The 15,797-nt window shown below is 43.3% G+C and overlaps 1 protein-coding gene and 1 long non-coding RNA gene across 7 annotated transcripts in view; one reads left to right on the top strand and one right to left on the bottom strand.

Annotated features, from left to right (window-relative positions):
• The window catches only part of LOC310693666, a 321,657-nt gene that overhangs the window by 164,628 nt on the left and 141,232 nt on the right, over nt 1–15,797 (bottom strand). The window lies entirely within an intron of this gene.
• Nucleotides 1–15,797, top strand: part of MYO5A (myosin VA) — a 124,404-nt gene that overhangs the window by 69,320 nt on the left and 39,287 nt on the right. For all 5 annotated transcript variants that reach the window (XM_083475521.1, XM_083475520.1, XM_083475517.1 and 2 more), the window contains exons 15-22: nt 1,726–1,884; nt 2,555–2,652; nt 3,119–3,205; nt 3,298–3,406; nt 5,090–5,301; nt 7,114–7,270; nt 13,571–13,810; nt 15,339–15,587. In XM_083475521.1, coding sequence (XP_083331647.1) covers nt 1,726–1,884; nt 2,555–2,652; nt 3,119–3,205; nt 3,298–3,406; nt 5,090–5,301; nt 7,114–7,270; nt 13,571–13,810; nt 15,339–15,587 — 1,311 coding nt within the window. The remainder of the gene's footprint in view (nt 1–1,725; nt 1,885–2,554; nt 2,653–3,118; nt 3,206–3,297; nt 3,407–5,089; nt 5,302–7,113; nt 7,271–13,570; nt 13,811–15,338; nt 15,588–15,797) is intronic.

The following is a 15,797-nucleotide window of genomic DNA, read 5'->3' as shown; positions in this document are numbered from 1 at the left end:
GCTCGCCTCCATGGGCATCTCGCCCCCTGGGATGCTTGTCCCGCCCCTTGGCCCCACCCCTTGGCCCCACCCCTTGGCCCCACCCCCTGGTGCACAGCTTGTGCGCCGTTCCAGGTGCCAGAGCATCTAGCTACGCCTCTGCCTACACCTGCACTATAGCGATGTGAAACTGACAGTTGTGCAAGTGAAAATGGTCCTATTGCCAAGCACAGGGCAAACAAGCTTCCCTGAATTCAGTTATATTAACTAACGGTAGGTGTTTTGTTTTTGTTTTTTTAAAAAGAAAACTGAGCTCCAATCCCTGCTTGCTTGCTTGCTTGCTTTCCTTTTTTATTGTCATCTGGCTTTAAATGGAAAGATATGTTCTAATATTTTGACTGCTAGCAACTCGGCTGCCATATTGCTTGACCTGGGGTGTGAGCATTGGTTTGTTTCCTCTAAACTGACATGTTGTCGTTGGCCTGTTCTGCAGTCTTTTGCTATTCGGTTCCTCCTCAATCCCCTTCAGTTATAGAATGCTATCCCATGCTACAGTGATGGCTCCATTATATCCCATAGACTGCAATGAAAGGGATATATGCCCTACTGCCCAGAACTGGGAGAAATTGGAATATCAATTTTGACAGCTTTAGAACTGTGCAGTTAAGCATCACTGTAGCACCACTCCTGGCTATAGTGATTTCAGCACATTGCATCAGTGGTGATGCCTCTGGTTTTTTTGTGGGCTATGTGATGCCTCACTTGTTATTTTATGCCCTCCCAGTCACTCTGTAGCCTGGTGCAAACATAATGTTCCTGACCTCTAAATCATAGCTGAGAAGTTCGATATGTTGCATCATTACCAGCCACTTGAAATCAAGTACCGTATTTTTTGCACCATAACACTCACTTTTTTCCTCCTAGAAAGTAAGGGGAAATGTCTGTGCGTGTTATGGAGCGACTGCCTGCGGGTGGCGGGGGGGATCTGCTGCAGTCATGAGCAGAGGATCCATGGTTCCCCTTCCTTCCCTCCTCCGTGGCTCGCTTTGAAACAGCAAAGTGGGAGAAGAGCCGCTGAGTGGGGAGGAGAGAGGGACAGAGCGCCTGCTTGCTTTAAAGGAGCAAAGCGGGAGAGGAGAGGAGCCTTCTCCCCTTATACCCCTCTTCTGCATTATTAACAGCATCCTTCTCCACCTACCCCACGCGTGTTCCTTGTCCCTTGAGTGCTTTTCTTTCCCTCCCCACTTACAACGTGGTTACAAAGCACGGATCCACATGGATCCTCAGGATTTTTGCATTGGGCTACCCCAAACTCACTGTCAGATCACATGTCTGTGGCCACAAAAATCATACATCCGCTGTTTCGTTTAGAATATTTTTTTTCTTGTTTTCCTCCTCTAAAAACTATGTGCGTGTTATGGTCGGGTGCGTGTTATAGAGCGAAAAATACGGTAAATGCAACTGGATAGCAATAAATCATTTTGAGATTTGAGAAGTTTTAGAGGAAGCAATTAACAGATGGAATCAAATAAATAAACTGTTTCCATTAGCATGCTTACTTAAACTTTTCATTCCTTACATAAGTTTTCAAATTGGCAGCTGGAAAGTGGCAATGCTTCGGAAGTGCCATGATAAGCTACTCCTTCCTATTTCCTGTTGGTTCTCCCTTTTTATTGCATTTCCCTTGGGAAAGCCCTTCTCTTTCTAATCTAGAGGTGTGCTTTTTATCCCCTGTTTCTGAACTAGTTTAAGATGCTGCCTGAGCTCTTTCGGGATGAGAAGCCCATCAGCCCCACAACAGCAACACCTTCAGGCCGTACGCCGTTGTCTCGTGCGGCTGTAAAACCATCAAAGTCTAAAACGGCCCAAACAAGCAAGGAACATAAGAAAACAGTGGGCCATCAGGTGGGTGAATTTTGTTGCTATGCTATTCATTCAGGGACACCCCACCTGATAACAGGGCAGGAAGAGGGAAGAGTCCCTGTAAGCGTTTGTGGAGAAATGCTGTTGACCTTCTAAAAATAAAAAAGAGAGCTTTGTGGGTTATTAGCCAGTACAAGCACACACTAAATTCTCATTAAAAACCAAAAACATTAAGAACCAGGGTGTATGACTTCCTGGAATATTGAAGTAAACTCTGAGCAAATCTATCCAATCAATATAAAAGATGCAGATCATCTTTTTTTGTGTGTAAATGGATAGTATTACATTATTCATACATTTTGTTAAATAAAATAGTAAATTTTGATGTTTTTAAATCTCGTTTTAGTTTATTGCTTATTTTAGTTGTTTTTAATTACTACTTTTCTGTTTGTATGAATAATTGTATTATTCCTTGTAAAGTATATAAACTTCTTGGCAGGGGGTTGGACTCGATGGCCCTTGTGGTCTCTTCCAACTCTATGATTCTATGATTCTACAAAAACAAAAAATTAGTGGCATGACTTGTCTTTGCCTGATATTCTTAGATATTATTGGGCTGAGAAGGTTCAACTTGCAGAATTTGCTCAAAAATCAGAATGCTTCTGTGTCTTTTCCCCCCTTCAATTTCTCCCTTTTCATTTCTTTCCTATAGTTCAGAAATTCTCTGCATCTTCTGATGGAGACCCTTAATGCCACAACTCCTCACTACGTGCGGTGTATTAAGCCAAATGATTTCAAGTTCCCATTTATGTAAGTTGTTTTGCGCATAGCATCTAAAATGCAGTACTTGCTGCTCAAAATTACAGAGAGAAAACCTATATATTTTCTCTGCTACTTGTTTTGGAAGTAAATAGGAAGTCTTCATGTGCTTGCTCATTTCATTAGATTCAGCTAAATGTTATCTTTTCAAACATTAAAGCTGTTTCCCATGTTATGATGAAACATGGGAAGGGTACAGATTCCATGAGTGCTTTTTGGACACATTGAAGAAGAAAATCTGGAAGCTACTTGCAGATTGGCCAAGATAGAACTAGGAATCCTCTTTAGTATTTTGATTTTTCATATCACGTGACTTGTGGGAGTACTTTTTGGCAAGTAAACATTACAACACATTAAAGAGAACACGCAAGCATTAAGGCAACCGTACAGTTGTAGGAAACACCTGTAGAATCTTCTCAAAGTTTCTGCCTCAAATTAGCAATATTTTCATCTCTAGGTTTGATGAAAAGCGGACCGTGCAGCAGCTCAGAGCTTGTGGTGTGCTGGAAACAATTCGAATCAGTGCAGCTGGCTTCCCTTCCAGGTGAGCCTGCTGGTGTTGTGATGTTTTGCTTGAATACAATATATACACAGGTAACTGTTTGTTTGCCTAACTCTGCTGCTTCTTGAAACCAGGTGGACCTATCAAGAATTTTTCAGTCGCTATCGTGTGCTGATGAAGCAGAAAGATGTCCTCAGTGACAGGAAGCAGACATGTAAAAATGTCCTGGAGAAACTTATTCTGGTAGTAGACTTTATGGTGCTTGTTGTCTGTAAAGCTTGCTGAGCTCGCAAAATTATTATGGTGCTGGTTGGATCCGTTTCATTTAATAGAATAATCATGCTAGTGGCTGAGTTCTGTAGGGCAACAAAATAAGCCCCATATGGCTTTGCAAAGATGACTTCTTCCCGTTGGTTGAGCAAAGATGGCTTCCACTCCTTGTTTGAGCTTTCCCCTACACAGTATCCATATTGGTTTTCCATTTAAATCAACACCCATGGCAGCTTTCTTTCTTTAAGATTCTTATAGTCCACTTTTCAGGCTTAATGGTACCAGTACACCTATTATTTCGGAAATTTTCATTCTTACCTCTTCTCAAATTTGTACATGAGATTATTTTTGAGTAGCCCTCTGGTGGCGGTTCAGGGAAGGAGCAGTTACCAGGAGTGAGATTATGGACAGCTCTCCTGGCCGCCTTTGCTCTCACCTTCCCATAGGGCAAGGGAGCTGTCAGATGATCGCCCTGGGATGGCAGTTGAGAACATTGTTCTTTTGGTGAATACCTTCAAGCACTGTAAATAACACGATCCAGGATTTTCCTGGCATATTAAAGTAACCTTTGTGGCTCAGAATAAAGCCACAGTCCATGTATTATTCCCCCTTCAAATCTCACAATGTTTTAATTACTTTACTTTTACATGGCTGGCTACAAGCTAAAAACAACAGGATTTTATATGCTTTTGCTCCTTTCATTTAACCTGATTTTCAGCATGTCCTTTCACGGTGTATAGAAGGGGAGGCTGCCCCCCAAAAATGATTGTCATTTTAATAATAATAATAATAATAATAATAATAATAATAATAATAATAATTAATAATAAAATAAAGATTTTTTTTAAGCATTCCCATGGGTCTCCTGCCTGGATCTCATGATTCCAAAAGGTTTTTGCGGCCCTCCAAGCCCTCTTCCCATTTGCATTTTTTAAAAAAGAAAAGAAAAGAAAGAAAACAATTTACTGAATTTCATAATTAACAATTAAAACAATGTAAATCAGTGTAGGCTAGCTGATGGGAAAGTCTTTTGGGAGGCAGCCTTGAGGATTGTAGTTCTCGCCACACTCACTTCAAACTTTAGCCACTCCCACTTTGACATGTACGGTAAAAAGGTAAAGGACCCATGGACGGTTAAGTCCAGTCGAAGGCGGCTATGGGGTTGTGGCACTCATCATCGGCACTCAGGCCGAGGGAGCTGGCGTTTGTCCACAGACAACTTTCCAGGTCATGTGGCCAGCATGACTATACCGCTTCTGGTGTAACGGAACACTGTGACGGAAACCAGAGCGCATGGGAACACCATTTACCTTCCCACCGCAGCGATACCTATTTATCTACTTGCATTGGTGTGCTTTTGAACTGCTAGGTTGGCAGGAGCTGGGACAGAGCAACAGGAGCTCACCCCATAGTGTGGATTCGAACCACTGACCTGATTGGCAAGCCCAAGAGGCTCAGTGGTTTAGACCACAGCGCCACCTGCTTCCGTGACTTCCAGGGGTCAACGTGTCCCTTTTTCTCAAAAGATTAGCCACCCCTGATTTAGAGGATGCCTGTTGCCTCTTTACCAATTCTGCTGTCATTGAGTCTTGTTGTTATTATTAATCCTTTGTCGCTTTCGGCCTGGCGCTGATTGTACATTTCTTCTGAAAACAGGATAAGGATAAGTACCAGTTTGGGAAGACAAAAATATTTTTCCGGGCTGGTCAAGTAGCTTACTTGGAAAAAATAAGGGCCGATAAACTGAGAGCTGCATGCATCCGCATCCAAAAGACCATCAGAGGATGGTTGTTGCGAAAGAAGTACTTGCGCATGAGGAAGGCAGCCATCACCATTCAGAGATACGTCCGAGGGTACCAGGCAAGATGGTAAGCTGACCCCTGAGAAAAGCCTGGGTTGCTTTAAACATAAAACTCAACTGAACCTTCCGTTTCTCCTGTACAGTGGTACCTTGGTTCTCAAACTTAATCTGTTTCAGAAGTCCGTTCCAAAACTAAAGCGTTCCAAAACTAAGGCGTGCTTTCCCGTAGAAAGTAATGCAAAATGGATTAATCCATTCCACACTTTTAAAAACAACCCCTAAAACAGCGATTTAACATGAATTTTACTATCTAACGAGAACATTGATCCATAAAATAAAAGCAATAAACAATGTACTGCAGTCACATAATCAATCAACCAGTAGCTGAACTGGGTTCCAAACAGTCGCAAAAACAAAATGAAAAGAGCCACAAAAACAAAACCGCAAAATAAATAGCAACAACAGACAGACCTCAGCATAACACTCAAAACAGAAGCATGGCACTCAAAGCAGAGCACGTTTGGCTTCCAAAAAAAGTTCGCAAACCGGAACACTTCTGGTTTTGCAGTGTTTGCGTTCCAAGTTTTTTGAGTACCAAGGCGTTGAGAACCAAGGTACCACTGTACTGATCATTATGTTATAAGACCCAACTTGATAAACTTCCTGTTTTGCTTTCTGCCTGTGATTGCAAGGGGGGGGGGTATATCATGTATCCAACTGTACTATAATAGTGTCTAGTGAGATACATTTGGCTTGGTGGGTCACAGGTTAACTGAGCATGATGATGTAGATTGTAAAGAACAGATTGTGGAGGATGCGTATCCATGACCACCAGCATGTCAAGTGGGGCCTGAAAGAAAATGTTAAGTGCTACTGTTGAGGATTCCAGTTATTCCATTTCCCTCCTTTGTCAGTCAGCATTTCACGCTCGCTGAGTATGCTCAGTCTTTATTGGGCTTGCTCCAGCTCCTGCCCCCAACAGATTACAAGTCTTGGATTTCCCTTAAGCCTTCTGATGGTGCTGTTTTGGCTAAGGACAATTTACACTTGAAGAACCAAGCTCATGTATAGAGGCAGTATGCCACCGAATACCAGTTGTTGGGGAGCATCAATAGGAGGGGCTGCTGCCTTGAAGCTCTGCTTTTGGGTTTCCCAAAGGCATTTGTTTGGCTAGACTAAATAAGACTATTGGTCTGATCCAGCAAGGACCCTGTTGTTGGAACATAGCTCCTGCTGTTGTTTTAGTAAACGTTGGTGCTGAAGTTTTTAAGATTCCACAACTGCTTTTGTTGGTCAACAGCATCTGCCTTTGTAGAGTAGTTGAACTGAAGGCAGGTTATAAATATGTAAAATTATGCCGATGTTGACTTTTCCCTGCAAAGTTATTCCCAGTAATTCAGACTGACTGGATGCCTGATGTGAATGCGATGCGAACAATCCAGTTATTTAAAGAAACATTATTTAAACGTTTTGCTAAGGAGCATGTGTGCTCATCTTAAATCTTTTAAATGCACCATTGTTTTTGCAAGTTTGGGCATACGAGTGTTGGGCTAATGTAACATGGGAAATGCATATCACTGCAAATTTTCAAAAAGAAAGTTAATATGTGACTGGTGCTCTCTGAGCCTTGCTTTTACAGGTTAGATGTGCCAATGACAATAATTTGGTGCATTGGCTGCAGTCCTAAGCTCAGTAATTAGTGAATAAGGTTCCTTGAACTTGGTGGTTTAGCACTGTAATGTAAGCCTGGGGAGAAGTATCTGATTCTATTGGGTTATCCAAAATTTTGCTGTCATTGGGACCTTTGTAATAAAGTGTTAATAATAAATTTATAAGTTTATAAATACTGTCTTCTATCCCCTCATTTTTTCTTGGTCAGCCTTGCCACTTTCCTTAGACGAACCAAAGCTGCCATCATTATTCAGAAATTCCAGCGCATGTATGTTGTCCGCAAGCGATACCGTCGCACGCTAGCCGGCACTATGGTTCTCCAGTCATATTTGCGAGGTTATATTGCTAGGAAGAAGTATCAGCAGGTAAGAGAGTCTGTTACTTGACTCCTGGTTCTTCTTCTTCTTCTTCTTCTTCTTCTTCTTCTTCTTCTTCTTCTTCTTCTTCTTCCTGGAATACAGTATGTGGCCGTGTTTCTTCTAGGATGCTGTAGAACATGAAATTTCACAATGTTATTTTTAGAGGTTCGTTTCTCATAACATGCACCAATTTCACTGCCAAGGTGTGATTTCTAAAAATACAGGAAGCCACTCGTCCTGATAATGTGCTTCAACTGTGAAATGCTTAGGTGGAAAACTGTGGCTTTGGTATTGTACAGGCAACGACTGTTTTGCATGTGTTCAGTATGTGTGTGACCGTGCGTGTGTGCATCGCCTCAACATAGAAGTGGCCAGAAAAGGGAGCAGGGGCGGGCTTATGTGCATTCCACTAATGTGCATGGGGGTCAGGAACATAACCCCCCCACAAAACAGTTGTTGACTGCATGTCAACCCTGTATGTCTGTATCCACATGCTAAAATTATGGGAAGGGTTTGGGGCAAAGATACCTGTTTGTACAGGTAGTTGTGATAAATGGCTGGAATTCCCTTATCTGCTAGAACAGTGTTTCCCAACGGAGACGTTGCCTGGTGTGCCGTGGGAGGGAGGCGGGCGAGGCGGGCGGCGAGAGGCGGGGCGGCGGCGGCGAGGAGAGGCCGCCCAGCGCGGGGCTCTCGCCGTCTGCCTGCCTGGCTGCCTGCATGGCGCTGACGTCACGGGGCTGTAACGTGCCCCACATAGGCACACGCGGGGCGGCGAGCGAGCTCCCTCCCACATCCCATCGCCGCTCGCTTCGGCCGGCCTACTGGGCTGTTGCAGGCGGAAGGCCTGCGCATGCGCGAGGTTTTCGCGCCTTCGGGATTCCCTTCACGCCTTCCTCCTCCCGGGTCCTTGAGAGCGCGGGAAGCGGCAGCGCGAGACCGGCGTTGAGCCTGGTAGGTATTGCGCTTGCCAAGGCAGTCATTTGGGAAATGAAAACTTGCAAAGCAAGCAACCAGTTCAATCTGAAGTACGTGTATGCTTAATATCCTGTATCTGAAACCTGTTCTGCCCCCTCCCCCAAACTTGGTGCCATTTTCATCTACACATGCAGCAGAGTAAGTTGACCCAGAATAGTACCAATGCAGATGGCAGATGGGAGAATGACAGTGCTGAATGCTTTCCCATGTAGAACAGCCCCTGCAAATAAAAACCTAGCATATTTGGAAGAGGGATGCTAGCCTAACCATTACCTTCTATGCTGTTACTATTTTTTTTTTTTTTACATAAGTAAAAAGTGACCTTTCCTCATCTGGCATGGTGGTGTGCCTCGAGATTTTTTTCATGAAACAAGTGTGCCTTTGCCCAAAAAAGGTTGGGAAACACTGTGCTAGAACTTCTTGATTCATTGGCATGGAAAGACCTATTTTTGGTGCACAAGCTCGACCCTTGAAATGCGTGGAAAAACCAGAGCATACAATAATTCCATTTGTAGCTCTGCTCTCACAAGACACTTGAAAGTAGGAATAATATTATATACCAGTAACTGGAGCCATACCTTTAAACTTGTCAAATGTAAAGTAATTTGCTTTAAGTTAAAGTTTTGATTTACAGTATGCCGGTTCTTCATACTTTAGCTATCATTAAACAAATATGGGATCTTGATTTCAATAACTGGACACTTTTCGAAACTTCCTTGAACATGCTTTCTTTATATAAAAGAAGTTTCAAGGTAACTTCCGGTAAAAGAATTGCAATTCATATGGGAAAAATTACACAAGAAAATTAAAAACACAGAAGCTAATAAAGCACTAAAGGGATCTTATGCTACTTTTCAAAACAGCAGTAATTATTTTGAGAAGCATTGTATTTTAATAAGTTTAAAAAATACATTCCTTCTAGCGCAAAAATTAAACCACATCACCAGCTCAGCTGCTTTCCAGCTATGGAATTAAGGATGCTTCATCCATTATGTGTCATAAGTTTTAATGTGGTGGTTCATTACTGGTTTTGTCAGAACTAACTGTTGGAGGTAATCAATGAAAATTGCACAGTAATTGTACTTCAACAGAAACATCAGTGCATGACGATAGCTATTACAGTTCAGTGTGGTATGATCTGAAGTTGCAGTTAGTCCCAAGAGACATCAGTAGTGTTCAAATGGGTCATCAAAGTGATAAGGAAGAGATGAGTCTTAGGCTCTGCCTGTACCAGAGGTCTTTGTAACATTTCTCATCTGTGGTGTTTTTGCATTTACTCTCCAAATGCACAAGTAGCAGCATAGAAATTATTGTGAGTAAATGCCTGTTACAGGGAACTTAGTAGCTATTTACCTGGTTACTTTCCAGCAACAAAACTGGGACGTGAATTCCATCTGATCATTATAAGAACTATTGCTTAAACTTCAAGAATTGGTGCATAACGTTGCTTTTTCCCTTTCCCCTCCATGTCCACATTTCCATTTGTGTCGTGTATTTTGTAAACCTGTGGGCAGGTTGTTTTCATTGGTTGTATGTAAGCCACACTGGGAGCCTTTTTGGCTGAAGATTGATTGGAGTACAAATGTTCTAAATAAAGTGAATCCCTAATCAGCTGCACTAAAGATGATGAAAGATGCCTTGAGATATTTTCTAGGGGGCCAAAATAGTGCAGACTTTCTAAGAATGTGGCTGAAGACTGGCAGGCAGGCAGTCTTCAGATGAGGAGGAGAAGTGCCTTTTGTAAGGCCTGATTCTGCTGTGTGACTAAAAGAATATTTTCAGTTAGGAGGTGAGTGTTGTAATTGGAATGAGCCTTGTAGCAATTATAGTTTCTTCATCCTCTGAAGAATCTATTACATTCCTAATTATCCTAAATGATACCTTTAAACATCATTTGAGAAATACTAGCCAAACAAGCAATGAGTGTTTGGTGTCCCAACTTGATGGTTGTGGTGGGTTTCCATTGTTTTATTGTTTATATCTGCCTCTTCCTTTAAGGAGTTCAAGGCAAGGTCTGTTGGGGTTTTTTCATAGTCAATTGAGAGGTCTGGGCTAAGGGCATTTGATGAGTTTTTAGGCTGAGCAGGTCTTTGAATTCAGATCTTTCTCGGGGAGGAGAGGGGAGAAAATCCTGTTGAATTGCAGGAGCCCTTGCACTGGCTTCTGCTAGCATGCTGTGTTAGCAGAATCAGGCCCTTTGTCTCCTCCTCCTTGATGGGCCAGCTTTTGACACCATTTGACTTCTTTATCCACCCACCTGTCAATCTTGGCCGGCAGGGGTGGGGATACTGCACAAAGCATGCTTGAACTCTTCCTACTTTAGGTGCATCTCTATGTGCCACACCTGACCCCACATGTGACGTTGCATTTGGGGCTGGTAGGTGTGGTTTCATGAACGCAGTATTGCGAGCTAGTGGGAGACCGGGCAGGGCAGGTTTGGCACATAGGCCATAGGTTTGCCACCCCTGCTCTTAATCAGAGCCCAATATCCTGTTCTCTATGCCTCATTTTGGGGACACGGGTGGCGCTGTGGGTTAAACCACAGAGCCTAAGACTTGCTGATCAGAAGGTTGGCAGTTCGAATCCCCACGACGGGGTGAGCTCCCGTTGCTCCGTCCCAGATCCTGCCAACCTAGCAGTTCGAAAGCACGTCAAAGTGCAAGTAGATAAATAGGTACCGCTCTGGTGGGAAGGTAAATGGTGTTTCTGTGCGCTGCTCTGGTTCACCAGAAGCGGCTTAGTCATGGTGGCCGCATGACCTGAAAGCTGTACGCCGGCTCCCTCGGCCAATAAAGCGAGATGAGCGCCGCAACCCCAGAGTCGGTCACGACTGGACCTAATGGTCAGGGGTCCCTTTACCTTTACTATGCCTCATTCACATTTGATTTTTGCTTCATTCATATTATTTAAAAATCTGTTACACCCTGATTGATTGATTGATTGATTGATTGATTTCTGAGCCAAAGCCTTCCTCTTCTTTCTTAATCTTTTGAAATGGACACCACCAAGGATTACAAGGACACCCCAAGTATGAGAATTGTTACGGAGAAGCAATTTCAGTTGTTTTCTGTGCTTCAAATGGCTGCAGCCTTCTGGAACAGTGTCCTCTGCAACTGTAACTCTGTATATGTGGTTCTGTTAATATATCAGACCTGATCCAGATGTGTTGGCACATGGTGTCCTGTGACACATCAGTTGTGTTCCTGTAGGTCAGGGGTCAGCAACCCGCGGCTCCGGAGCCGCATGTGGCTCTTTTACACCTTTGCTGCGGCTCCAGGGCGGATACTAGCGAGGGGAGGAGGCGCATTGTGCGCCCCGACACTCCCCACTGTGGCGGGCGCTGTAATGGCTGTGACGTCGCATGGGGGTGGTGCGTGCGTTAGTCACGCACCATCCCGATGTCACCTTCCTGCCCGTTGTCAGATCAAGGCTCAGGAGATATATTTGTTTTAAATGTCGCAATGGTTTTGCGGCTCCCAGTTTTTTTCTTCTTCGGAAACGGGTCCAAGTGGCTCTTTTTGTCTTAAAGGTAGCAGACCCCTGCTGTAGGTAAAGATAGTTCCATTAACAAAGCTACTTTGTCTGGGGAAGCAATTGCAACAGGTGTCAGTAGCCATTATAAAACTGGTATGTTTAGTGGTCACATGACTGTAATAAGGTGTCTGAAGGAGTTGAATCATCTGCTTCACATATTTTTGGGAGGTTCCTGGAAGAGATGCTGTTGTGATGTCTGTGAGTTTCACAGGAAGCTCCATTGGTTCCAGGTTTACATGTACTATATTGTAAACCACTTGGTGTCCTTAGTAAAATTTATAATATTTTGACCATCTTTGGATGTACTTGGTTCACTTGTACTACCAGATGTGGATCTGCTATATCTCCTGAATCAAGGTATTTCTAGGACAATTTAAAAGCAGTGGATGTAGCTGAAATGTCACTGATAGTGTGTCATGTGTCATAGTATTTGTTAGTTACATGAAATGATTTTAAAATGACTCGAGAGTTTAACCATTTTCTGTATTTTTAATCAATATACTGTTTTTAAGAACATCTGTCTTTCTACATCTTTGTAAATTTCATATCATTATGGATAATTATTTCACTGTTTTTTGGCATCCTTCCTCAACTTGATACCTTCCAGATGTGTTGGATTTCAACTTCTGTTGTGTGAATTGTAGTCCAAAACATCTGGAGATCTCCAAGTTGGGGAAGACTGTTTTATCGAAGAAATACAGAAATCCAAATTGACAAATTCGCCAGTTGAACCTATCAGTGTTTTGGTATAAACCAGTTTAGTCTGAGTTCTTTATGACATGTATAGGTTTCCCCCTCTATGACACATGGTGTAATTTACTAGTGTGGTTCGAAACAACGTAAGGAGTTAATCAAGAATTTGCGAACTGTTCATTGTGCATCAACAAAAGAACAGTAGATTGTGGTTCAAGAACTCTTAAACTGAAATAATCGCCAAAAGCGATTAATGTATTATGATGGTTATAAGCCTTGGGGCTCTGCTGTGGGAAGTGCCTGGCATTGCCCAAAAGAAGAGTATTGAAATGCTCCACCTCCAAATGAAATTTGTGTGAGAGTGCACTGGGAGAAGGGAATACAGTGGTGCCTCGCAAGACGAAATTAATCCGTTCCGCGAGTCTCTTCGTCTAGCGGTTTTTTCGTCTTGCGAAGCAACCCTATTAGCGGCTTAGCGGATTAGCGCTATTAGCGGCTTAGCAGCTATTAAAGGCTTAGCGGCTTAGCGGCTAAAAGGCTATTAGCAGCTTAGCGGCTTAGAAAAAGGGGGGGGAGCGGAAAAAAAATCACAACACTCGCAAGACGTTTTCGTCTTGCGAAGCAAGCCCATAGAGAAATTCGTCTAGCGAAGCAGCTCAAAAACGGGAAACCCTTTCGTCTAGCGGGTTTTCCATCTTGCGAGGCATTCGTCTTGCGGGGCACCACTGTATTGTTGAACAGTTTCACACGATTTACTTAACCCTAGTCTATGGAGCAAGTTACTATTATCCAGAGTTTGAAAAATCCAGATCCTTTTGATGACCCATAGTGTGGCATACATTGTGTGTGTGTGTGTGTGTGTGTGTGTGTGTGTGTTTGTGTGTGTAGAGGCACATATTTGTAACATCACATAAGGAATCTGCACTGTAGACTGCTGGAACATAGTCAGCTTTCCATGTACCAACAGGCAGTAGTATATTACTTACTTTATTTCTTGGCTTTAATTATCTTTACGTTTACTAGCCACAGTTCATGGAATCAGTTAATTATCCCTGATGACAGTACAAGGCCCCTCATTGTGTGTGTGTTTTTAATATGCAGATGCTTCGTGGGCACAAGGCCACCATTATACAGAAACACGTGCGTGGTTGGCTGGCTCGCGTGCGGTACCACAGATCTTTGGAGGCAATTGTCTATCTCCAGTGCTGCTTCCGGCGCATGATGGCTAAGAGAGAGCTGAAGAAGCTGAAGATAGAGGCACGCTCTGTGGAACACTACAAGAAACTCAACGTTGGCATGGAGAACAAGATCATGCAGCTGCAACGTAGAATTGATGAGCAGGTAAAGTGACATGTCTGTGGGTTGGATGGCTAGAAGCTTACATCATCTGCGTTTTGAAATAAGGGCTATTTGGAGTACTCTATTTGGAGGGCTGCTTTGGATACTCTTGTAGAAGGGCAGAGTATCCCCATAAACTGACAACTGAGTTGAACTCCTTCATTCTAGCAGAAGAATGGGGAACTTGGAGCCCTCCAGATGTCGTTGGACTCCCATCTCCCATCATTATTGGCCATTGGCCATGCTGACTGGGGCTGATGGGAGTTGCAGTCCAACATCACCTGAAGGGCCACAGGTTGTTCATCCCAGCTTTAGCAAGTAAGAGTGCAATCAGATGCAGATTTCGCAAGTGATATCTAACTAGCTTGCGCTATAAAAACAACATGTAAGGTGCAAAAACATACCCTCTATAAAATTTGCACTACCTGAAACATCATGCAGATTGAAATGTGGTCATCCTTCAAAATTCGCATTATTTTGCAATGCAGTTCTCCAACCAGTTAATATGTACAAAAAAAACATATTCTAGGAAAAGTTTGCACAAAATTGCATTACATTAGGGGAAATTGCTTGCAAAAATGAATATATCTGGCACAATTGCATATAATAATTTGTACATTAGAACCTTGTTGTAAAATGCTGATGAAATTGCACAAGGGCTTTTGAAAAAATAATAATTTGTAAACTGATGTGAAAATGAGAATTTAAGTTTGAAAAATGAAAAACTGAGGGAAACAGACAATAACTGATTTGTCTGTCCTACTTAAAACAGGAAGGGACGCGGGTGGCACTATGGGTTAAACCACAGAGCCTAGGATTTGCCGATCAAAAGGTCGGTGGTTCGAATCCCCGTGATGGGGTGAGCTCCCAGTGTGGTGTAGTGGTTAAGAGCGGTAGTCTCGTAATCTGGCGAACCGGGTTCCCATCTCCGCTCCTTCACATGCAGCTGCTGGGTGACCTTGGGCCAGTCACACTTCTCTGAAGTTTCTCAACCCCACTCACCTCACAGAGTGTTTGTTGTGGGGGAGGAAGGGAAAGGAGAATGTTAGCCGCTTTGAGACTCCTTAAAGGGAGTGAAAGGCGGGATATCAAATCCAAAACTCTTCTTCTCCCGTTGCTCGGTCCCAGCTCCTGCCAACCTAGCAGTTCGAAAGCACGTCAAAGTGCCAGTAGATAAATAGGGACCGCTCCAGCAGGAAGGTAAACAACGTTTCCGTGTGCTGCTCTGGTTCGCCAGAAGCGGCTTAGTCATGCTGGCCACATGACCTGGAAAGTTGTCTGTGGACAAACGCCGGCTCCCTCAGCCTATAGAGCGAGATGAGTGTGCAACCCCAGAGTCGGTCATGACTGGACCTAATGGTCAGGGGTCCCTTTACCTTTTACTTACAACAGACATTTTCATTGTGTGAAGTTGTGCACATTCTGTGGATAGCTGAGAAATGATAAATAACACATCTTTTCCTAGCATGAAAGCTTAATATTAAACTGAAATGCATTGCAAACATTGATTATCATTTTTTGCTTTATGCAGACCAAAGACTCCAAATCCCTAATTGAGAAACTAAGTACTCTGGAAGCAGCATACACGTCTGAGACAGAGAAGCTAAAGAATGATGTAGAACGACTTAAAATGAGCGAAGAAGAGGCCAAGAATGCCACCAACCGTGTCCTTAGCCTTCAAGAGGAGATTAGCAAGCTCAGAAAGGAACTGCACCAAACACAGACTGAGAAGAAGACGATTGAGGAACAAGCAGAAATATACAAACAAGAAACAGACCAGGTGAGTACGTCTTGCTTTGCAGCACAGAACTGTAGGAACATCCTGAAGTCCAAACATATGTGACATACCTAGGGCTGCATCCTTTATTGATGCTGCACGTAAAGTTGGACTTGGACTCCCTGAGATGTAAATGGAGTCAGACTGGAAGTGGCTAGATGCCTAGTGTCCCCATGTCCTCCTCATTGCCTCGTAAGGTGCAGGAGCAACCAG

Source organism: Podarcis liolepis, assembly GCF_965112155.1.
Source record: "Podarcis liolepis genome assembly, chromosome: 14".
Lineage (NCBI taxonomy): Eukaryota > Metazoa > Chordata > Lepidosauria > Squamata > Lacertidae > Podarcis > Podarcis liolepis.
This window is presented reverse-complemented; position numbering and strand designations above follow the sequence as displayed.